At 39.0% G+C, this 26,558-nt stretch overlaps 1 protein-coding gene across 1 annotated transcript in view; it reads left to right on the top strand.

The window, feature by feature from the left end:
- LOC126471269 (unconventional myosin-Va-like) overlaps positions 1 to 26,558 on the top strand; it is a 67,266-nt gene that overhangs the window by 27,166 nt on the left and 13,542 nt on the right. The window contains exons 6-8 of the mRNA XM_050099388.1: positions 3,486 to 3,743; positions 3,911 to 4,045; positions 21,457 to 21,579. Of these exons, the coding sequence (XP_049955345.1) occupies positions 3,486 to 3,743; positions 3,911 to 4,045; positions 21,457 to 21,579 (516 nt within the window). The remainder of the gene's footprint in view (positions 1 to 3,485; positions 3,744 to 3,910; positions 4,046 to 21,456; positions 21,580 to 26,558) is intronic.

Here is a 26,558-nt window from a genome sequence, read left to right as displayed (position 1 = left end):
TTCAGCACCAATCCTAACCTCAATCAACTGTAATGAATCGGACAGAAGTACATGAGTGAAGAGAGAGAGAGACCACATCAAAACTTACAAGAATATGTCATTCAAATGCAGTCACTCTAACTGATCTACAAAATCTGCTGAGTTCTTAACATGGTGCTTACATTGACCTACTATATGACTCAACAGAGTAACAAAGTTTTTTTCTACACAATGTCAGAGCAACAGTCTTAATCACAATCTTATGAAGAGGAGCCTCTTCCCTGTGGACCTTAGGGAGGCCAAGTACCCTAGAGAGAGTAGCACAATAAGAATTGAGGCTCTTGATATTCTCCTACCATAAGGAACTTTTTCCAGGAGGTTGTTAGTCTTTCTCTCAACACTTTTTGTTGGGTCAGAACCGATCCTGCGATATGTGGAATCAGACAGTAAAAACTGCATCCTTTGACGGGTCAACTCTAAGTGAACGTAAAGCAGTCCTCTCAGCTGCTGTGATATTACTCTTGGGTGTACGTCCCCCAGTCAACACACAATATGCCTTCCTCCTAGTATATTCTGCAACATCAGGAGGTAGTTTAAAAACAGTGTGTACAAGAGAACTTATAGGATCAACCACTGGCAAATGCTTTGGAGCACCGATAAAGCTGCTTCATCAAAAAGCTTTCTCCATGAGACATATCACAGAATGTTGAGATACAGTATAGATTTCAAGCCACAGAAACATTCAAATTTTGCCAAATGCCTGGCAGTTACAGAATGAAATTCCCAGTGCCATGAAGCATCATCCACCAATCCCAAGAAAAAGTTGAAATTTTGAAGCAGGCGTTAAATGAAGCTGAAAAAATTCCTTGGAAACAAAATCCAGCTGTCAGTGAGTGTAATGGATCCTCTCATAAACAATATCTAGGCTAGTGCATTGCTTGATAAGACTAGTGGCAGGAGAATTAATATGATGCACTACTTTGGCAAATGTTGGAACAATATTTTGATCACAACACTGCAGTAAAAACGACACTGCACATTGCAATCTTACTGTCACTGCACATTGCAATCTTACTGTACTGCTGCAGAATTTATCCAACCTCCACAAACAGTGATTAGTTCTATTGGGAGGAAATTAACAATGTGAGATTTAGTTTCTTCTGGCATATACAGTGTTCAAATAACTTAAGAGAATGCAGCTGGGTGGCATCGTTGACAACTGCAGATACTTCAACAGGAACATACCTTGCCATTTTCAATGCAAAACTGCAGAAAGTAAGCACTGTGTTGACACCCACTTACTTTTTATTCAATGACCAGTACTGTGAGCAGACAGATGGAGTTGTAATGGGAAGCCCATTGTCACCCATCATTACCAATTTGTATATGGAAGATTTCGAGGAACACACCTTGGAGTCTGCAGCTGAAACTAGCATGTTTTTTTCAGATACGTAGATGATAGTTCTGTTATTTGGCTTCATGGCAGTGAGAATTTGAATGACTTTCTAGAACACCTGAATTCAATCCAGGGAGGAGAGAGAGAGAGAGAGAGAGAGAGAGAGAGAGAGAGAGAGAGAGAGAGAGAGAGAGGGAGGAGGAGGAGGAGGAGGAGGAGGAGGATAGTTATTGAACTTCGCTATTTGAGCAAGTGTAGGTGGATTACCATTTACCATATGGGTACCCAACTTTACAGTGTTCAGACTGTGTGCTGCAGAATTTGCATTGTCAATAGTGGTAGTATCATGACTTGCCATTAGTAGGAATACTAGTACAGAGACAAAGTGCTGAAACGTAAGTATCAATGTGCATTACAGCTGCAGACAGTCAATAAGGGTCTGGGCATGTGAGCAGAGCTTTACTCATAGAACTTTTTTTTATCAAAACAGCAGCACTAGTGTTGCTGCTCTTCACAAGTCTCATGCATTAAAGGAATATGAAGAGGTGTTGAAGAATATGATTCAGAAATCAGAACTAACTGACAATTTGGGAATTACTCCTGAAAAAGGCCGGTGGCCAGTTGTGTCACATGTTGTTGAAGAATGTACTGTTGCCATGGCTGAGAAAGCCGGACACAGTAACGATCTTCAAGCTGTGCCACAACTGCTGAACATTCCATTGTCCTTTGTTCAAAAAGTGCTGCAAACAATTGAGATGGTATCCAGGCTATCATGGATGCAGGAGGTCATAACATTGAGCAATATTTGTAACTTGGAATGTCAACATGGCAATTTATGTGTTGAAATTTCTCCCTACTCACTCTATATGTGACTTATTATAATTTATGCTCTGTATTTTATGCATGCCCAAGCCATAGAACAGATTTCTGTTAACTATTTTGTGTCTGTCTAAATTTTTCATGTGCAAAATCCAGATCTATCTTAACTTTCTGAGAATCTTTCTTAAATACCACCTAATGTTCTCCCATTGTGTTTAATAGTGCAATAATTCTTCATCTGAGAGTATTATATAACAATTCCCACCTAACTGATTACCTCATGAGGCTATGCCTGGAAAGTGATTTCATTACATTTCAAGTGTAACCTTCATATGCTCCTTGCAAGACTCATGAGAATTAGTCTGCACTGAAATTTAATCTCCTCCTTAACCTCAGCTTCTTAGTGTGTCATTGCATAGGATAGCTTTTGAATTGGAACACAACTTATTGATGCAGATTAAATACTGAATAAGACGTAGATACTGTACTCAAAGTATGAAGAAACAAGCTAATTTTATACAGTGTTATCATGGAAATGTGACTCTACTAAGAACCATGCACAGACTGCACAGTTCAGTGTCAAATTTTTGAGTAGTTGGAGCTAGGTTCATTTGGCAAAACTCGAAAATTTTCATTAAGGTGATATGCACTTGATTTACTTATTGTATTTATGAAATATTCAAAATAATACCCAAGTTCTAGCTCAAATTAGATCACACCTACTGAATATTGTACCCTTATAGTGTGTAACTACTACACGGCTACATGATAAGAAAGTGTAGACTGATTCTGGGATTACTGTCCAAATGGTGTAGCATGTAATACCCCGAGATGATATGCACACCATAGTATGAGATGCAACAGAGGTGCACAGAGGTGAAGAAACAATGTTGATCAGGTCTGTTTAAAGTTTTGTGGATTTTGTAAATTTCTTCAGTTTTGAAGACATGGTTTATAGTCTTTGTATTCTCTTTGGTTTTCTTATGTAAGTGCTGAGAAACATTACAGACTCAATTATACACTTCCTTTGTTAATTAATTAATTAATTAATTCTTAAATCATTGCATGGAGGACATAAAGTAGGGATTTTTTTCTGTTGGCTATATAGAGGATTGAATATCTGCATTAAAAGATTGAAATAAGAACATGTTTTAGTCCTATTTTGAGTTTTCCTTAACAGATTGTTTTAGTCTCATTTCATCTATGAACGTAGCAGTTTTATGAATTCATCTACAAGGTATATAATAACGGTCCCCAAAATAATGCCTATCATTCACATGCCATTATTCAGAGTCTTGCTGGGCACATACAAGAAAAGATACAGCCACTGGTGGTGCCAGCTATTCTTGAACATGAAGAAATAAGTGGCTTGACAAGTCAGATAGCTAGTGGAAAGAGAGGAAGAGCTGTGTTGTCATCATGGGATTCTGAGCCATTTTTGGGTGTACAGAAGTCATTGGATGCACTCTTGCGGGAACTAAATTATATCTATAAAATTATGGGGAACCATGGTGTTGACCCAGAACTTACTGTCCAGATATTTCGGCAGGTGAGATGACCAATTTTCTAACAGTAAGTTACATGATCCTAGACTATAAGGAAACTGCTGTATTTTGTAAATACTGAAGTCTCTAGTAGATTGCAAACCAGAAATAAAAGAAAATACCCATGACAATGTTACCATTTTAAGTGAAGTTGTGTGTTTTAATTTTGCAGGTATTCTACTTCATCTGTGCCATTTCAATGAATAACCTACTGCTCCGAAAGGATTTGTGTCATTGGAGTAAAGGAATGCAGATAAGATATAATCTATCACATCTTGAACAGTGGTGTCGTGACATGAGACTACAGGTACATGTAGTGTTATCAGTAGTCTATTTTTTTTTCCTCCTCCCTGCAAAGAACAACATTAATGAAACGTGGAGTATTCATAGGCTTTGGCTTATGGAATCACTTTTGTATTGTCAAATCGACAACAATAAGGATTTAGGGAAATCAATGCAGTTCCTTTAATCTCATTATTTTGTGGGAAAAATAATGTTGTTTTAGACTATTATGTAACTAAAAATTAAATTTGGTCTGATTAGGTCACTTACTTGGGGTATTATACAGTGTTTTGCCTTGGGACACCCTCTTTTCCTGTTACTCAACAATGACTTGTCATCAAGTGTAGCAGATGACTCCAAAGTAACTTGCAGATAACATAAGGAATAGACTGTCATCTGGAACCGCATAATGTAGCCCCACAAATAACGTATCAGAGGGAAATCTGTTGATGTGTCACATATAAGAGTGTAACTCTGTTACAATAAAAATGTACTATAAGTAATTTCTATTGAATAATTCCTTTTGGATTGGTGTTATTACAGCCATCAATAATGTCCTAATCATGTAGTGTGGTACATCAGACTTCTAGGACTGAAGACAAGTGTGGCAACTCTTGTGGAAGGCATGTACATTTCATCTGCAAATGGTGAATGTAGATAACATGCTTTACAATAATAATACCAATATCTACAGTCAGCACCTGTGGTATGCTTTAACTACTTTACTTTGAATTGTATTTATTTCCTTGATGTCATATGGGATAATATTGTGAGGTATCTCAGCACAGGTGCATAGGATACCTTCTACTCTAAAAACATGACAGATACACTTACATTAAACTAACTTCATGAGTGATGTTTCATTGTATGGAGCAGTAGATCTGTATTGAAATAATTTACAGAAGAACCTCCCATCTCCATAGTGAACTGGATTTTATTGTACAAGGTGTACAACTTTGCTTCCGCCATTTTTCCCCAACATTTGAGGCTTTAATGAAACAAATGATTACACGTGTTTCATTCAAAGTATTTTCCATTGCTGGCCACTACTTTCTCCCATCTTTCAGGCAGTGTATGAATCCTGCATCAAAAACATTGTTCAACTTTTGAAGCAATCCATGAATCAATCCAGTTTGTGGCTTCTTCATGAGATCGTAAGTGTTGGTCAGCCAGGCCACGTGCCATTGATCTAAACAGGTGCTAGTCTGAGGGAGCAATGTCTGGAGAGTACAGCAGGTGGGATAGGACTTCCCATTTTAATGTTTCCACGTATGTTTTGACCTCTCTTGCAACGTGGGGTTGAGCATTGTCATGCTGCAAAATCACTATATTGTGCATCTCACTGTAATGCTCCACTCAAATGCACCTAATTGCATTCGATAGCAAGCATCTGTGATTGTTTCATGTGGTTTTAACACCTCATAGTACACGATGCCAAGCTGGTCCCACCAAATGCAAAGCATTATCTTGGAGCCATGAATATTCCGTTTGGCCATCAATGTGGAAGCATGGCCAGGATATCCCCATGATTTTTTGCATTTAGGGTTATCATAATGAACCTATTTTTCGTCCCTGGTCACAAAATGATGCAGAAATCCCTTCTGTTTTTGCCTTTAAAGCAACTGTTCACAAACCCACAAATGCCATTAAACGTCTCTTGGTTTCAGCTCACATGGGACCCAACTTCCTTCATTCTGAATCATGCCCATAGCCTTGAGAAGTTTTTAAATTGCTAGATGTGTCACTCCCACTAATTGTGCCAATTCTTCTTGAGTTTGACATGAGTCTTTACTCAGCAATGTCTCCAATTCTGCATCTTCAAAAACATTCTCTCTTCCACCATGCCAGTCAACGACATTAAAATCACTGTTCTTGATGCATTGAAACCATTCAAGACACATTCTTTCACTAATAGCATCCTTACCATTCATACTTGAGAGCATTCAATGAGACTCAACCACTGTTTTCTTCATATTGAAACAAAACAGGAACATCTCCCACAAATCATGAGAATTAGGCTCATAAAATGACATTTTCAATCAAGTACAACTTCATGATGCAGACAAAAATTGACTAATGTTTGACTGAGGTTATGTTGACTGAGGTCCAAGCTAACTGCCTGATGTCTGCGATCTGTTTGTTTCGACTGCTACTTACCATTGTCGCCACCTATTGGCAAACAGTGTAAGCAAAGTTGTACACCTTGTATTGTGACTTTAAATGTTGTAGGAATGCATTTATCTAGTGATACCATTCCATAAACACTTCACATATCCAACATACCTGACCCAGTATTTAATTTTTCAGCTCATTGTTGCTTTCACAGGAAGAGCACTTGTTCAATTTGTTTGTAAAACACCATGTAGTTAGGACTAATAAAAGAAATCCATAGCTATGTCATTAGATGGTCTGTAGTAAGTGTTCTCAAACAGAAAATAATTCTGTTTTGCATATGTTTCACTGGTAATTGTTGATGTGTAGCACTATGGAATTCAGCTTAGGTATGTGTAAAAGGTATCTCGATTTGTTTTTGCGCTCATCAGTGGGAGTATTTGTATACAAGCTAGTGATGTTAAACGAAACTACCCTACCTGACAAAGAAAGTGAACCTGCAATAAGGGGAAAAAAATAAACTTCACAGTTTGAGAAGTTACGTGATGTTACAGCAGTGGTTACAAAACTGAATCAAATTTACAAAGAGCTTAATAGTAGAAGTCCACTTATCAGTATGATGTTGCACCCCTCTGAGATGGATGTATGCACTTCTTTGGTTGAAAAAGGTGTCATAAGGAGTTTGTGACCTCTCCTGAGACAAGTTGGCCCACAACTTTTGTAACTAGTCCTTAATATACTGTATGCCAGCATGGGATGTTAGTTGAGATCCAAGCTGATTCCACACATGTTCCGTCAGGGGCAGTTCTGGGGATTTTGTTGGCCACCGGCAAACCTCAACATCATGCAGACAGTTCATAGATACACATCATGTGTGAATGACCATTATCCTGTTGAAAAATGGTACCATAATCTTCTTGCATGAGAGGTAACACACAGAATGCCTGTGGTGTACCATTGTCTTTCAGAGTTTTCTGCGTCAGTATAACCTGTTACCTGGAGTTACACCCAATGGCTTTACACCCCGTAATGCCAGGAGTAACACCTTGTGCCTCTAAAAAACCATGAAAGAATGGGACCTCTCCCAGACTGGCATTGTACTCACCAATGATGGTTATCCAGGGTAGTACAAACTTCAGTTCATCAACAAAGGCAATGTGACATCATTAATTAGCAATTTATTCTTCCTGGCCGTACCATGACTCCAAAAAAAAAAGTCTGTATTGTGGTTTTAATGACCACCTCATGGGATGGTAATTCTCTGGTGAAACTGCTGCTGGTTTCTGACCAAAGGTATGGAATGACACAGAATGTAGCAAGAGTTCATTATTTGTTCTCAGAAGGCAGATGTAAGTCAGAAGGGGTTACAGTGTTGTTAGTGCAAACTATGACAGTCCCTCTATGTGGTGGTTAGGTGCGGTTCACTGAAACATTAACAATAAGTATATGAGCCCTCACACTCCCATACAGTCAAACAGTCAGTGTCGCATACAAATGCCATCAGATCTGGATATTGCACAATCTGATGAGGCAGCCAATTGAAGACTCACAATGAGGCTCCTTTCAAACTCTGTCAGGTGCTGATAACACTGTCTAAAAAGAGTATGTGGCACCTCCACGTTCTTCACAGTGATCATTCAACATCTTACACTGTCCATGCTCCTTATATATCCTACCAGGCTTGGTAACAACAATTAACTCAAACAACAGTAATGGACTACCTGCAACTCTAATCATTACTTACTCAACAATCGTGCATATGTATATGAAAGTAAATTGATATCTGACCATGGCTATTAAGTGACTTTTTGTCAGGCAGTGTAGTTAAAGCCAATATTGTTTGAATTTTAGCTACAAGAGCTGAGGAATTTCTGATGCCAAATATTAGATTAAGTTTTGTTTTCTTGTTGTGATGTAATCTAGTTTCTTCCATAGTAATCAACAAGAAGCAGAGAAACTGGACACTACTGGCTGTCATACGTATGTAACATAGGTAAACCAAAACATCTAGGAGCCATTGGAGTCATATTTACAAGTGTCCAGCTGCTGGTTTCTGACCCGTATTTTTACATGATTTTATAATGTTTTGTTCCTCTTGGTTGTTAGAAGCTGCAGTTGGATCTTCATACAGATTGTGAAATTTAGAATTATTTAGGCATTTTTATTTTTTGACTTTGTTAGTGATAACATCCCTGGACACAAGTTTCCTCTTGAACTTGATAATTGTATTAATTTCACCACACAAAATAGCATCACTATTGGCAGCAGCACTTTTTAATTGTGATCTGGCAAATGTTTCATAGAAGGATCTCCCATTAACACAATTAAAGGTCTATTTATCACTTACAGAAAAACAGCTACTTCAACTGTGACCTGTGCAGGATGGTACCATCCAGTCACAAGTAAGAAGCTTTCAGTTCCTTTGGTGTGTCACCTCTCACTGGTTCCATTATCCAAATCTGATTTTCAAACAATATCCATAACTTAATCATTATTTTAAATTGAAGACACAATGAAATATTAAGAGCAGATCAGTGTGTACAAAATCAACTGCAAACATATTGGAAAAGTATAAGTGGTCAGTCAAGCAGATCTGTGGCAGTTAGGTTGTCAGAACACCAGAGAAGATGGACACTATGGAAGATGGGTTCAACCTTGCACAACATCTCTTAAAAGAAAATAATGCATTAAGATGTGTGCTGCAACATTTTACATGACTTTAAGAAAAAAGGTAAATGGATAGTTTAAATCAATAAACGTATGATATAGAATTCCAACTTAGTTTTGAATGACAAAACAGTTTTCATTCTAATTTCAAATTAAGGTTCATTTATGCAGATCTTAGATTAGAACATTAAAATCAATTTCATCATTATTTTTTGTCAAATATAACAGTTACCATACAATGACACTCTGTCTCATCATTTTATATATTTTCATATGTGTTTCAATAATATTGTGTAGATGCCATATCATTCTATCTACAGTTGTGATGATTGGCTGTCACCTGTCTGTTGTGCTGCCACAAGGAACAAAGTTAGTTTATCCACATACAAGTAAACAGCGAACACACAAATGGTACAATAAACAGTAGAACATAATCTGAGGATGAGCACCTGCTGTGCTGTCCTTATATGGAGGAGATCTCCAGCAGATGCACCATGTGCCATACCATGTGCCCAAGTTACGGGCAGCCTCTGGTGGCCATCTCACACAGATGCCATTGGCAGAGTATGAGTGTAGTGCACTGGTAACCTGGTAACATGGATCATATCCATATGTACAGGATTATAGCACCCCTCCCCCTTACCAAAAGGGCACTCGTCTGATGACGGAATTGGGGCAAATGATGACACAACCATGACCTATGTGATGGGCAACGGAGATGCTGGTGGATGTGGGAGGAGATTCTGACATGGAACTGGTGAGTAAAGGTGGAAGTGACATGGCCCCTGACATGTGCAGTGGCCACCTCTTGCAAAGTGCCATAAGTGAGGGCCAGTGAGAATGGTGTTGGTAGCATCTAGACATCTGGGTCCTCAGAGTGGCAGAACTGCACCAATGCCGAAGTCACTAACCACCTAGGCCAGGAAGAGAGCTCTACCACCTGATGGGTTGCACACTGAGAGCAGGCCATGACAATACAAACAATGTCTTCGTCAATGCCAGGCCAGAAGATGTGACGATGGGTCAGTGACTTGGTATAATAGAGCCCTCCACTTTCCCAGCTGTAGGAACTGAAGCACACCATACTCTACAGCTATTGGAATCACAACCCTGGATGACAGCCCATCATTTGCTAAGAGAAAACCACCATTACACAATGGAAGGTGGTGACAAAGGACAGAATAGCTACATAAAAAATCAGAAGTCCTGCCCAAAGACCTGTCTGGCAAACCAAGTTGAACAACTTGGTGCAAAGTCAGGTTGACAGCAACAGCAGCTGCAATCCAGAAGCCTGCAATAGGAAACCCTTCCACTATACGTTCTGCCTCAACATCTAAATGAAAACAAAGGCACTCTTCCTGATCAAAAGTAGGGTATGGCCCTGTCAGAATCAGGGACAGTGCATTGACATTGACATGCTGTGCAGTAGGCCAAAAATGTATTTCATAGTTGTAGTGAGACAGAAACAAGGCCCCACACTGGAGGCAATCTGCTGCTTTGTCAAAGTACAAAGCAGAAGGACTAAACAACAGAACCATGGGCTTGTGGTAAGTAATGAGGTGGAACTTAGATCCATACAAGAATACATCAAACTTTTTGAGGGTATAGATGATAGCAATGCCTCCTCCTCAACTAGGCAGTAGTGCTGCTGAGTGGAATTGAGCATTTTTGACATGTCAACTATCAGACATTAAGAACCATCCTCACGACCATCAGGCCATACTTAGAGGAGCCTGTAGCCAAGACCATTTGGTGGCCAGGATGCCAGGAGAAGAATGCAGCATACATTTCAGAAGCATTAATGCATGCTGCCAGGCCGATGTTCAGTGAAAAGAAATGTCCTTGTGGTGAAATTTGTGGAGGGGATGGTCCGCTGTGGGCACAGCCAGAATGAATTTATGGTAGTAAGCAATTTTCTCTAAAAGCAGTTGGGTGTTCTTTGACATTGGAAGGGTGAGGCAAAAAGCTGTGATAGCAACATGATGACATGAAGGCTTTACAACAGGGCCAGCGACATTGTGCCAAACTTCACGCATGCAACGGGTGTGGACTGTGGGCAGGACAAGGCCCAGCCTGTCACTTGGCTTTGCTCAGTCCTCCTTGGACATACAGGGAATGTTGTGACATTTCATTTACTAGTGTGGTGCAGCATTTTTCAGTTGGCACAACTTTCCGAGTTTGGCAGAATTGCACTGTCAGTGCTGTTTAACCTTTGCTGTTTGTTGATGGTATGGAAGGATGTTCAAAGGTCCACTGGTTGTTTAACAAAAAGAAGCAGTCTAGCAATCTATCACTGCAATCCTTTAAAGTGAATAGGAATGACAGAAGAGAGGGATGAGAATTCTCAGTTCACATAAGTGACAGGTACTGTATATTTGCTATGAAATGAAATTACAATACTATGCAACAAGAATTTGAAGGTTTAGTTGACAATGAAAGAGCAAAAAACTGTGATTATACATATGGGATTCATTGTTCTGTAAGTCAAATTGCATGTTATGATACATTTGCAGGCCTGGAGTGCCTGAAGAAATTGATGGTATGACCAGTAAAATTTCTGAAGTCACACACATTGTTCCATTGTCAGTTGCAATAGATAGAACTGAACAAAGGGTGCAGAGATTTCATATATTACTGAAAGTACATTCATTAAGTCAAGGCACATGCCTGGAATGATTTCTTGACTTAAAAGTCACTATTGTTGAATTTATGAAGGAAAAAGGAGAGCAGGAATGAAAATTTGAACATCCACAATGGAGTACAGACTTTGCATTTGAAGTAGACTCGACTGCACACTATCCCCACTTCTTTCTTATTTTATGTGGATGCATTTGAAAAGAAAATCACATTGTAGAGCGGATACATTCTGGCAAAGACAGTCCAGTTCCATAAGCTGACTAGCATTGAAGAAAATACAAGGTTTGAGGAATCCATTGTGGCCTTGCAAGAATTACAAGGATAGTTTTATAAAGATTTTGAGGACACTGTCAATTGTACATCTATTTCTTAGACCCTTTGTTTCAGTTGAAAGTGCCCCTAATCTTATACAGATGCGATTGATTGAACTGCCTTGTAATTCTAGTTTTCATTAAAAATCTTTCTGCATTAAAACTGTCCAGAACGTCTATATTTCACCAGGTAGAGTTTCAAAGTCATCATAATGAGATTACAAAAGTGCTACAATGTTTCAATCATCATATTTGTGTGAAAAACATTTTTTTTCACTATGAAACTAAATAAGTCAACTTGAGTGCAAAACTGTGAAATTGTCTGCATCTGTCCATATACCAACAGTTGCTACCAGATAAAAATTATGTCTTCAATGAGCCAAAAATAATTAAATAATACCAAAAATTTGTTTTTTTGTTAGCTATGTTGTTGGTAAATGTGAAATATAAAACCACATATTATGCAGTGTGCTTGTACTGCCATTTAAATAAGGTGTGTTCCATTTTCCCCTCTTCTCCCACCTTGCACTGATACAGTGTATCATGGCAATAGCGGAAACATGAAGGGAGGCTGAGCACTTTGGCCCTTGTGTCTGGGCATGGCCTGGGAGCTGAAATCTTGATCAACCCTGCTTTATGTTATCCTGAGAGAACTCAAACCCCAAATACACAATTGATGGCTGCAGTATGTAAGGCCATGACCAAGTAGCATAAGTTGCATAAATGCTCTTCCTTGGATACACCCACCGTGACAATATCATCAGGGTAGTTGATGCATGCCAGAACAGACATCATCAATTGTTCCAAAAATGCTGAAAAAATCACAGGTGTGCCAGCCACACCAAATGGGAGGCACTGATTTTGTTATATCCCAAAGGGCGTCCCAGTCACAGGGAGCCTTTTTGGATCCTCATCCAATGCAACCTGTAAATAGGTTTCAGATAATTTGGTTTTAGCAAATAACTAGCCTCCTATAAGTCTGACCAAATACTCATCCTGATGGGGCAAAGGGTGAGTGTCAATAATAGTGTGAGTGTTATCGGAAACTTTATAGTCACTGCAGAGGCGCTACTCACCATTTGATTTTTTAGCAGACAGTTAGGGTAGGCCACATATTTGTTGTAATAGGCTGTAAGACTCCAAAATCATCAGCCTATACAATTCCAATTTCATTTGTTTGTTCAAAGCTGCAGGAATAGAGCACGCATGTAAAAATGTGGCTGCACAGTAGGTTTCAAGGTAATGTGGGCTGTAAAATTAGTGGCACAACCTAAAACATAAAAAAATGTGAACTCAGAATCTGCGAATCTAACTGCTGCTAAAGGGACCTCATCAGAAGCGAGGTGCACTGCATCTGCAATAAAAAACCAGAAACATGGAAAGCATCCAGACCAAATAAATTGTTGGCACCAGCGTCATCCACTACCAGAAGAGTTAAGGAATGAACCACAGATTTATACACAGTCAAGCTGTAAATTGCCCTGAGCTGGAATACGTTGTTCAGTTGTAACTCGCCAGATGTTAAGTACACAGACACGATGCCAAACATACCAAATTAACATAGGCTCACCAGTTCAGCAATGTCAGAGCTGCATATGTGTGTCCACTTGTTGCCTGAACTCTTTGTCTATTACTCACACTTCAATAAACAGTTTGTTAAAAGTCATAAGCATTGGAGATACACAATTAACACCTGCAGAAGAGGGCTTGGAATGACGCATGCAAAATATTATATATAGTGCACGCAGCTTCTGCACCCTCATCGACAGTGACAAATGACAACCAACCACGTCGTCCATCTTTCCCACACTGTTTCATGTAGCATGTCAAGGCTATGTGCCCTAGGCACTGGGTAACTTGCCATCTACATCTACATGGTTACTATGCAATTCACACTTAAGTGCCTGGCAGAGGGTTCATCGAATCATTTTCATACTACTTTTCTACCATTCCACTCTCAAATGGCGCGTGGGAAACAGGAACACCTAAATCTTTCTGTTCGAGCTCTGATTTCTTTTATTTTATTATGATGATCATTCCTCTCTACATAGATGGTTGTCAACAAAATATTTTCGCATTCAGAAGAGAAAGTTGGTGATTGAACTTTCATAAATAGATCTTGCCATAAAAAAAACTGCCTTTGTTTCAGTGACTGCCACCCTAACTCACATATCATGTCAGGTGACACTCTCACCCCTATTATGCAATAACACGAAACAAGCTGCCCTTTTCTGCACTTTTTCCATGTCCTCCGTCAATGCCACGTGGTAAAGATCCCACACTGTACAGCAATATTCCAGCAGAGGATGAACAAGTGTAATGTAGGCTGTCTCTTTAGTTGGTTTGTCGCATCTTCTAAGTATTCTGCCAACAAAGCGCAGTCTTTGTTTCACCTTCCCCAAAATATTATCTATGTGGTCTTTCCAATTTAAGTTGCTCATACTTGTAATTCCTAGGTATTTAGTTGAATTGACAGCCTTTAGATTTGTGTGATTTATCATATACCCAAAGTTTATCAGATTTCTTTTAGTACCCATGTGGATGACCTCACACTTTTCTTTGTTTAGTGCCAACTGCCACTTTTTCCACCATACAGAAATTCTCTCTAGATCATTTTGTAATTGGAATTGATCATCTGATGACTTTAATAGACAGTAAATTACAGCATCATCTGCAAACAATCTAAGGGGGCTGCTCAGATTATCACCTAGATAATTTATGTACATCACGAACAGCAGAGGGCCTATGACACTACCTTGTGGAACACCAGATATAACTTCTGTTCTACTTGATGATTTACTGTCTATTACTACGAACTGTGACCTCTTTGAGAGGAAATCACGAATCCAGTCACACCACTGAGACAATACTCCATATGCACGCAATTTCATTAATAGTCACTTGTGAGGAACAGTATCAAAAGCCTTGTGGAAATCTAGGAATATGGAATCGATCTGAGATCCCTTGTCAACAGCCCTCATTACTTCATGGGAATAAAGAGCTAGCTGCATTGCACAAAAAAGATAATTTCTGAATCTGTGTTGGTTATGTATCAATAAGTCATTTTCTTAAAGGTGATTCATAATGTTAGAGTACAGTATATGCTCCAAAATCCTACTGCAAATTGAGGTCAGTAGTATGGGTCTGTAGTTCAGTGGGTTACTCCTATTTCCTTTCTTGAATATTGGTGTGACCTGTGCTTATTTCCAGTCTTTAGGAACAGACCTTTCGTCAAGTGAGTGGTTGTATACAATTGCTAAGAAAAGCGCATACTCTGAAAGGAATCTGATTGGTATACTCCACCCTCCCCTCCTTCTTCCCCCAAGAACTAACTGATGTCAAACAACCAGGAACAGAAGTTGCTGTGGTGACATCATACCAAGCCTCAGTCTAATCACCAACAGCATGAGATGCCTCAAAAGATTGACTAATATTCAACACTTCAGCCAAAAATAGATTATCAGACTGTAGTCTGTATTGATGCCCCTCCTTTCCGGAGCCAATCTAATGGTGGCAACACAGACCGTAGAATCAGGATGTGAATCCTGACAAGCATCAGTAACAAACTGATATTTGCAACTGACGCCATAGGACTGATGGGGCTATTTATGTCAACAATAGAACTCAGCATGTGCTGCAATTACATGCATGCACTTTTGGTGATAACTGGAGAAATTACACACTTACACATTTCATCAAATGAAAGTGATCATGGTTCCTGGAGTGGGACAAGATGGAACAACAACTGGTAAATTTGAGGGGAAATCCAAGAAGTGAACAAAACCTTAAGCATGATTGCACTGGTGACACCAAAAACAAAGTGGTCTTACCTAAGCCACTTCTCATAAGCCAATTGTCTTCAGACCCAACACAATAATGGGGAAAGGGTAGTGGTTATGCTGACAACATAGAAGCCTACCTACACAGTCAGTGTGGCTGACAAATTTGTGGTAGCAACTGAAAGGGCCTCCTTTTCCTAAAGGAGAGATTTCAGCGCTGCTTGCATGGACATGAGAACTGACAGAAAAACCAAATACACTGAGCATGATGAAGTGAACACCACACTCAACACCAATTGTGTCATAATATTAGACATAAACAATAGTGTGGCCCAAAGAACAATGTTTGTTTATTCATGTACAAGTAAACAGCAAACATAGAAATGGGGAGAATATTGGGAGAACAGAAGAGGCTCTCTCCTGGAACTGCAGAGTATGCAGTAGGAACATTTTGATTGGAGAACAGGAAAGGAAAATCTATGACCTTCAGACACAGTCGGAGGGAGCAAGGAAGGAATTCATAAGGATCAAGGGAGATAGGGGGAGGAGGGTGGCTGGGAAGTGGCAGCTGGTAGGAGGATAGGAAGAAAGAGAACATTATCTGACAGTTTTATCGTCAACAGCAAAAACAGGCATCTACCACTACCAGAGTTACATGGAGAAGTGCCTCAGGTAGAATGAGGAGCAGGAAATATGCAGCACACTTCAACCATGGCCAAGAAGCCTAGGAATGTACAAAGTGTTAGGAAGAAGAAAGTGCTGCTGCTAGGTAGTAGCCATGGTTGAGGTGTAGGTCCTCAGTTAAAGGAAAGTTTAGGGGCAGCGTACCAGGCCACCAGTATATTCAAGCCAAATGCAGGGCTAAGTCATTTGATAGAGGACCTAGGGTCTTTATGTAAGGACTTCACAGAAGAGGACCATGTAGTGATAGTGGGTGGGATGGGAAACAGTTTGGACAGGGATGGGGCATATGACACAGGTGGTGACACGGACAAGATAGCTTCCCTGACTCATGGCACCAACGTACACTTTGTTGAGCTGTTCCTGCTTCATGATCAACCACACCTTGATGGAGCTGTGAGGTGAATCAATGTGGGGTTAAGGATGGCTCTGAGGACAACCAACTTTGCTCATGTTTCTCTGCTGCCCATCGGGATTATCAACAGATAGGGTTTCCCTAGGCATGGCCTGCACCTAAACAGGACTGGGAAGGGAAGATTGATACAGCTGATTCATGAAAGTATAGGGAGTGGATCTTGGGCCACACATGGTCAAATAACTGTTGTCATAGGTAGGAAAAGTAGGTCTTTTTTAGGATAAATCCAGACACCAGGTTCCCCTCATAGAGATTATCTCAAGCAGTTTAAAAAATACTGAAACAATCACTCACAAGACATATTTTAACACTTCAAATTTCACACGTACCAGATGTCGCAAAGAAAAATAAACCATTGGAAAGAGTAACATGGGGCATTTCACAGACTTAACAATCCTCCATCAAAACATGCAATCAATAAAAATTAAAATACAACTATTAGAAGTTGATTTCCAATCTTTGAACTGCACAGTAGTTTGTATTACTGAGCACTGGTGTAGAGACACAGAAATCGAATATGTAGTATTAACATTGTATGGAATGGCAACTATTTCAAGGGTTGGAGGATCATGTATTTATATTAGAAAAGGAATACAGTTCAAATGAAGACATGACCTCAGTACAGTAAGTGAAGACAAACACTTTGAAATATCAGCTACTGAATTAACAGGGCTTGATATAACCAAGAAATTAATCCTTTTGTGTGAGTATAGATCTCCCAGTAGTAGTGTGGACATTTTTTTCAATAAATTAAGAGAAGTTCTAGAAGTAGTCTGAAGTGCAAAGGTCAACATAATTCTGTGTGGGGATATTAACATCAACAGTAATATCATAGATGAATCCAGCAGCACCTTCATAAACATCCTTCAGAGTTTTGGCATGTCCCTATTGGTCAATAGTGCAACAAGGGTTACTACAATGACTGCATCAGTAATTCACCCTGTGGCCACAAATATGGACAGGGAAAAATGTGATTTAGCTGTAAAAGATCTCAAACTATCAGACAATCTCTGTCAAATAACAGTAGTAAAATCAGGCATCGAATCATTCCCTAAACTCCAAGTCTACAAATGACATCTATCAGAAGGAAACCAATGTGAATATGAAATTCTCTAAATTCTCCACATTGTTTGAATTTAACTTTGAAAAGGCATTTCCAAAAGTATGCATGTCTGTATGAACATCTCACAAAAACAGATGGATAACAGCAGGTATTAAGAAGTCCTCCCAAACACTTAAACAACTCAGTTCCAACAAAAAGATTTGCAATGATCCAGAATACAGATACAAAAAGGTCCTACAAGAATGTGCTGATTTCTGCAGAAAAGTCATTTAATGATAAAATAATATATAATGCAGAGAATGAAAGCAAAACAGTCTTGGATGTTATTAAAAAAGGAAATGGAGAGAGGCAAACAAATGCAGAATAACATACTGCGAAGGGAGTGGGATAAGGTAATAAATGATCCACAACACTTAGCAAACTATATAAATGAGCATTTTTCAAGTATTGCCAACAAGTTACAGCAAAAATTCCCCAAAAAAAATATAACACCTGCAAATAATGTTGCACTAAATACAATGATGTTACTTCCAACCACAGAGAATGAAGTTAATAAAATTGTTCAGTAACTAAAAAATAAATTGTCAGCAGGCTTAAATAAAGTACCAGTGTTTGTACTGAAACAATGCATAGGGATTATACAAGGCCCCTTAACAAATATAATAAATGAATCCTTCACATCAGGGACATTTCCAGAGCAGTTAAAGCAGGCAAGAGTTGTACCTTTGCTTAAGAAATACAGTATAATGCAGAAGACACAGAAAATTACCAGCCCATTCCCCTGCTGTCAGCATTCTCAAAAATAATAGAAGCAATTATGAAAGACAGATTAATGAATTACCTGAATACATACAATCTTTTAAGCGAATCACAGTTTGGTTTACAAAGTGGCAAAAATACGAAGTCAGCAATAGTAGAATTCACAAAATTTGTACTTGATGCTCTTGATAAAGATGAGTATGTCACAGGCATATTTTTGGATCTTTCTAAGGCGTTTGATACAGTCAACCACAAGCTTCTATTAAATAAATTAGAAGCATTAGGAATAAGAGGAGTAGCTAATGACTGGTTTCCATCATATGAAGCAGATAGGGCACAAAGAATAGAGAACACATACTTCAAATAGAACTAAACATTTAGTAAAACTCTTATCAGAACCAAAATACATTAATATAGTGGTTCCACATGGTAGCACATCAATGACTTTCCCACTTGTGTTACTCGTGGTGAAAAAATTGTCTTTGCTGATGACAGCAATATTATAGTCATGGAGAAAACAAGAGAACTCCTTGCCAAGAAAGCAACTGAAACTCTCAAGGAAGTTTATGATTGGTCAATAAGCAATAAAGTGACATTTAACATGAAGAAAACTAATGCCATGAATTTCAGTTTGAAGAGGAAAAATGACCATGTTAAATTAAATGTAGATTTTACCTCTATAGACTGTGTAATAAATGCAAAATTTTTAGGAATGACTATTGATTCTCAGTTGAAGTGGTGCAAACACACAAAGCTACTTGCAAACAGAATGTCATCAGCCCTTAGAATCCTATCATCAGTGTGTAACATGCAGTGTCATTTAGTTACTTATTATTCATATGTACACTCAATGATTAGCTATGGCATTCTTTTTTGGGGAACAAATGCACAAAATATGAACATAATTTTCAAACTTGTAAAGTTCTGTTCAGAATACTGGGGATTTTAACTGCTCCTTGTGAATTCATTCACCAGTCAATTGTACACATCAAAAATAACATTGGTAATTACTGCACAAACAGCTCTGTCCATGGCCATGCAACAAGAGATAGATAGACTCAACTTACATTTACCAAGAAAAAAAAACATAAAACTCAAAACAGCACTTTCTACCAAGGAATAAAACTGTACAATAAATTACCAAAAGAGATTAAAGAAATTGCAGAAATACACTTCTTTAAAAAGACAGCTAAAAGTGCCTGTTATACAATATATTTTATGCATTGAAGGATTACTTAGCTAAAACAGAGTAGGGGTTTGATAAAAAAAGTTATACAAATAAATAAATAAATAAATGATGATGATGATGATGATGATAAAACATACAACATTCCACATAACACCTTCACTTAGTTTTTTTCCTTCTCTTTTCCTTTCTAGAAATACTTACCCCCCAAGCAATGCATGGCACAATAGTAACGTCTCTTCCTCTTTCTGACCTCAACATCTCACTCTTTATGGAGGAATGCTGATTCAGTTTTTCAGGATAGCAAATGGGAAGTTGCGGTACAGAAAATGGCCCATGTGCAGTGACTGATAGTGAGATATGACTGAACAGTGTGGCATTACATTATTTAACAAATTATTTGTTAAAAAAAGTATTCTATACCAGGAGTAAATCTAATGGTTGTCTCTAACTAGAACTGTGTGTGTCTACTAATTAGCTTATTTTAAATTGTTCTAAACTTGTAAATACTTTAACATGTCCAATATCCTTGTAATAAGAGATCTACGGATGAATAAATCTGCTGCTGCTGCTGCTGCTGCTGCCACTACTGCTACTAATACTACTACTACAAATGGCAGTTATTATGACTTGAAACCTAAGTTGGTTAGCTCTTTGTGTACTACTGTTCTCAGTATCCATGGAAAGTGGTTGAAGGGCAGTGAAAGTATGAGTAGGTGACATGTTGGACAGCTGCACCCCACCAAAGGACATGGAGATTGAAAGTTTGTCTGCTCTGTAACACAGATTAAGAAAGATCCAACAACAGAGTACAACACTGATGCAAGCACAAATGTTTCAGAGCACACCATGCTTTGCACATTGATATTTACTGGTCATTTTATGAATGTAACAATCTCTAATCTTCTTTATTATGTGTCATATCAATCTGGTATTAACAGTACTTAATGAGTCTTCATTTTACAGAGTCCTTCTAACAGGGATACCTGAAAAACAGTGATTATTTAATTCAGTATCCAGTAAAAATGTTTATCAAATATAATTATGAAAGGCCAGTATAGTGAGAAAAATATCAGTGGTACAGTAGCAATGTATGAATATCAGTATTGTTTTGGCAGTTTATTGATATTTCTAACATATTGGTGGTCTATCACTGTCATCTGTAGCCATTCATTTCAGTGAGTAGGAATAACTGCACCAGCCATCCAAGTTTCCCATTTGTGACTGAGTTAAGTGATTTAATAATGCAGTGAAGTGGATCTGTGTACTCCTGCAGGGAATAGAGTTTTACAGGAGAAAAGCTATCATTTGCAGGAACCCCACTCTACATTTGTGTTGTAGAGTGCTCCCCTTTTTTGTGAATAATAATCAAAGATGTCCATGTGACACTAAAATCATTCGTCTGTGTTTGTTCGTGGAATTTCATACAGGACCAGTCCTAAATTTTCTACTCCTCACCACTGATTTCTTTTTTGACCCTTTCACATTATCACAAGTGTTCCTCCCTTTCCTGGCTGTACTATCAACAGAGCATTAAAATTTGAAAGGAAATGGGAATCTACATAGGTCTTTTTTACCAGTATTCCATTAGTTTTTACATAAAATGGTACTTTAGATGATCATCAGCAGAAGTCCACTTATGACACATAACTTGATTATATCAGTGCCCACATTTGGTAAATTGAAGAATTGAGATTTCTTTTGTGGATGTCTATTCAATTCTGCTGTTCAATACAGACCAAAACATAGTACTTGGTGTTCTCTTAATAATTTTAAATGCAGCAAAATTCAGTGTTTCAAATGGTTAAGTATCACATTTGTTCCAGTATACTGATGTGCCAACCACATTACAGCCCATAATTCAGGCTGCCCACTTGCTACAGGCTCGTAAGCTGGATGAAGATGTTCAGCATGTATGCAATATGTGTGATAAACTTTCAATGTTGCAGGTATGTATTCAAAATTAACTGTATCATTGTTTCAAATTGGTGTCAGTTATAACTGATTTATTAAATTTTGTGCATGATTAGATTGCTCATTGTGATGGTTCTTACATAGTAATGCATCCACTCATGTTAAAGACTGGTTTATATACCATATGGGTTAGGAAGAAACATATTTATAAAGACTTGTGAGCTACAGTTGTTTTTTCATTAAAGTAATTAGCATTTCTTGGTGCTTCATATGTATATTATACAGCAACTGATGATGTAATTCTCTGCAGCTAGAACAGGTTGTTCCAACTTATGTGCTTGTAATAATTTGTGGATTGCTCCAACCAGTATTGGTGTCAGTGAGGAATTGAATTAGCCTGCATAGCAGCACCTTGTAATCTGACAACTATAAATGGTGCACATTATGTTATTGCCAACAACAAATTTGGAGTGTTACATTAACTAAAAAATGCAGGAAACAAAGGAAATAAATAATAAGGAATTCTATTAATAGTATGTAATATGTTCATTAGGCTTCTGAAGTTTGAGGTTTTTCCATATTAAGAGGAAATATTGAGAATTAAAGTGTTTGCAGTGTTACTGTGGAAGATTCATTGTAACCTCATAAAGAAAACTCCCTTCTTTGCTTTTTACTCTTGCTATGGACAAAAAAAGTGATAACATTAGTATATATATATATACCCAAACATGCACATGATCATGACCATATTTTTGTATAGGTTGTGAAACATTTTTGCTGTAATGAAAAATCCCACTAGGACAAAGTCAGTGTGCTGTGGTATCTTTCTTTCATTGAAGTTAGAAATACAAGATTCACATATTTTAACTTTGGTAATGGTGACAGATCATGGAATGAAACCAGGAAAGGATTGTTGAATAATTTAATTTCCATTTCCAAAATATTGAGCTCCTGCAGTCCCTTTTTAAAGACATGCTTAACTGGTTTATCTTGACTTGGTAATCAGTAAAACTAGTAATCTTAAAGAAGAAGAATGGGGCTTTCATGGCTAACGATATCTGCCATTGTCAGTGTGAGAACACAAATGTGTTGGCATTTGTTATATCAGATATGGTGACATGATACTTGCAGACAGAATATCATCAGAATTCTATGTGCTTGAAGTCTTAATGAGTATCAGCTGTTGTCTCTGAATTATGTACTATTTGTATGTACAATTAATTCTTCCTTCTGAAATTCTTCTTTGAGGAACAGTTTTGTCTGTCTCCATTTTATCAGATACTGAAGTTAGGAGAAAGTTGACATCCTTACAAATGTAATGTTGCAGCAGTAGTAGTAGTACAGCTATTAATTTAATGAATATTTCTGCTGTAGTTATTACTCATTTTATTTTGTATGGTTCTAACTGCTACACATGTTTTTCAGATAATCAAAATACTCAATCTGTATACAACCATTGATGAATCTGAAGAATGTGTTCCTGTCAGCTTTATTTGTAGAATACAGGCCAAGCTCCTGGAAAGAAGTGAACCTCAGAAACAGGTATGGAGAAATGAGAGCAAATTGCTGCTCTTGCAATGTTTCATAACTACTGAACCTTTTAGAGAAATTGTTAGACGTCTATAAACCATGTAATGTGTTGCATTTTCTACACTGACAAAGGTACCACAATTAGCCTTCTTCATTTTAATTCCTCTCAGCAGTATGATGTTTTTGTAGTCCAATGAAAAATTAATTAGTCCTGGAGAGCTCTCTGAGAGTAGTGTTCCATTTCCTGACTGACCACCTCGATAGCTTTGACAGTGACATCTCCCACAGTTTCTCCCTGACCTATACTATTACTCACTATCTAGTATTTTGTGTGTGATATCACTGATCAGCAAGATGGTTGAATGATATGACATCCAATCAATTCCCTAAGGATGACAGCTGAAATTTTGTTAGCTACATGGGTTTAGACTATTTTTTGTTTATAATATACTTAGTTGTGAATGCCATATATCCATATTCAATCCCATCTAACTGTTTACCCTTTGCAGATGGTAAGTACCTAATAAATATTCAAGATTTAGAAAGAATGATATGGTGTCTAACAGTCTCTGCAGTACCATAGCTGTTAAATTGCAGTGCTAGTTTATCGTTACCAAAAGACAAAAAAAAGTTTTGCAGCACCTTAGTACCTATAGATATGTATGGGTAAGAATTCTACAGGAGCAGTGAGGGGAAGAATAAGCCTTCAGGAAGAAAAAATATTTACCGTGAAACAAACCAATCAGCAAAATAAAAGCAGTCTGAAAATGCATATCCGTATAACCAAAAACTGCTGCTGGGTAACACTGAAGACTGTATTCTTGAAGTCTGTCTCCTCTTCAGTGGCAGCCCTCCTGTGGTCCAGAGTGGTTTCTCCTTCTGTAGTTAAAAACTTGCCTTCACAGGTGTTGCAGCAGGAATCTTGGAAGATCATAGGAAACTAGTCCTGTACTTCAGCTATTGAGTACGAGGGGTATGCCCCCACAATGGTTACATGATCTGCCCAACTCTCCCCCTCCCTCTCCCCCTCCCCCTTCCCCACGCCCTCCCCGTCCCCCTTTCTCTCGCCCTCCCCCTCCCCCTCCCCCTACCCCTTTCTCTCGCCCTACCCCCATCCACCCCACCCCTTTACCACTTTTTGTGTAGAAAGGATGGCACTATTCCAGCTGGGTAATAAAATTTATTGCATTGAGTCAGCCTAAAGGTTTCATTGTGCCCTGTACCCATTGCTCTTTCACACTAGAGAGGCATATTCCACGGCAGAAAAATAATGTCACTGTAGTTGCACAGATTGTTGTACAGTGGGCAGCAGCTGGACTCTTGTCCCGGGAGAAATTGGTCCCTGCAAGCAGCAGCCACTTGGGCGTGGTCACTCATTGGCTACCTCTGCAATATTCCTGTTCGCCTTCATTCACCACTGACACCTGTTGTTTGTGGCTCTTGTGACAGTCATATGCCAAGCACCAACTGCAGGTGTCAGCATAGCTGTGTGTGAGTGGGTTGCAGCCAGCTGGCCAATTGCTTGCTGTCATCCTGCTGACCACCTGCCCTCTTCCCATGAAGTGAGGGCATGGTCGCCTCCTTGCACTGATGCAGTGCTAACGTAATAGTGTGAAATAAAATATTAATTTTGGCAGCCACCTCTTTCTGAACCTTCACCAGCCTGCTACCTTGCCTCAACCATTTGCTGTCTGCCATCCTTACATTGTAGTAGCCCCTCCATCTCAGGCTTGGCTATAATTGGCACCAGAATTGGTGGCGTCTCCAGTAGGCAGCAGATGGTGCATTGTACAAGCAGCACGATGTCTGGACCACTGCCTACAGTGTCAGCACAGTAGGGGGAGTGAGAGAACTATTGGTTATCTTTGTTGTGTGTGACAGACATGGGATCTAGCAGTAACTATCACCATAACTTGAAATTATTTGTTTAGGTCAGAGCAACTGGATAATGTGTCTGAGATTCAGGACAATGGTAAGGCTCAGTGTTTGGAGCATGTTAGATATTCACAATGTAATCTGCTCGGGAATTCTGCAGTGTGGGCTGAGTGAGTATATGTAACTTGCTTTACATCCTACCATATGGCCATGTTGCAAGGCTGTATATGGAGTGTAGTGATAATGATAAGGTGTAGTTTGTAATTTATTTATTTTTTCAGGTTGTGCACTGTTGCATATTTATACTTTGTGTATTGTGTGTGGATGATGAGTAAAGGTGTTGCAATGGCAGTCACACATGGTGCAGTTTGGAGCTTAAGGCAGTTCATTTTTTGAAAGAAAAGATAGTACAGTTGTCAGCAGATAAAACAGTAATGGGAGCAAACTGCAGTTAAGGATGAGGAAATGGCATTGCTCCAGGCACCAGACCAAGTAATAGATCAGCTGCTGCACGCCCCCCCCCCCCCCCCCCTCCTTTTCCTGGAAGGTCATCTGAGGACGTGGTGGTATTTGTTGAGGACCCAATGATGTCAGCAGGTATTGGTGATTAGTCCAATGTTCAGTTGTTATTGGTGTCAAAATTACATCTAGTGGAAGAACTGAAAACTACTGTGGGATATACAGAGGCACTAAGAAATCATAAATGTTTGAGCAGATAAACTAGGGGCTTCTCAAGAGGTACAAGAAGCAGAGCTGTGCAATGTTCTTTCAGGAATGATTGAGTACTGTTACAAGGAGGCATTGACAAGCCATAGCGGATTATGCCAACAGAATATGCAAGGTGAATATGTACATACATATGAGCTGGGACAGAAGAATGAAGCAAATATTCAATACAATGGAAAAACAGACAAGGTTGAAAATTTCACTTTCATTTACTCATTGACAAGTTTTGGCTTGGGATACATTTTCAAATTATGCAGATAGTCAAAATGGTATTTCCCAAAATATAAGACCCATATCAAGATAACAAACATGTATACCCCCCTGCAGGTATGGGGGTTAGAATAGGTCTGAGGTATTCCTGCCTGGCTTACGAAGTGACTAAAAAGAGTTTCACACATTTCGGCCTTTATGTGATGATCCCCTGTATGGTTTGACCTCCATTCTCAAAAATTTTCCTGAAGAGCGAGCCAATTGGTGAAGGGTGTCTTACAAGGTACATCGTGTCCATCATGCATTGAGATCTTTAGCCCACTTTCTTGTTGTCGCATTGCAGTCCTGCCCATTCTCCATCTCTTGGGTGAGGACAAATTCCTGGGTGTGTGTTCCACCATGCACTATGCAGTGTCAATGTCTGCGTTGACTTCTTGGCACCTGATATCCAGCACGGTAGCCAGTCCGTTACGGTGGGGCTGCCATGTACCCTGTTGGTTGTAGCCCCTGACCACACAGGGACTGCTCTGCTGATGCCTGTGCCATTAACTCCCCATGTATGCCAAGTGGTAGATGCCCATCCTCCTGGGGCATCAGGTCTCCCAGCAATGGCCATCCTGCCAGGTGGCCTTTACTGCAGCTGGGTGGCGCCCGTGGGGAGGGTCCCTGGTCA

Source organism: Schistocerca serialis, chromosome 3 (genome assembly GCF_023864345.2).
Source record: "Schistocerca serialis cubense isolate TAMUIC-IGC-003099 chromosome 3, iqSchSeri2.2, whole genome shotgun sequence".
Taxonomy (NCBI): domain Eukaryota; kingdom Metazoa; phylum Arthropoda; class Insecta; order Orthoptera; family Acrididae; genus Schistocerca; species Schistocerca serialis.
Note: the sequence above shows the minus strand (reverse complement) of the source record. Positions and strands in the feature narration are given on the sequence as shown.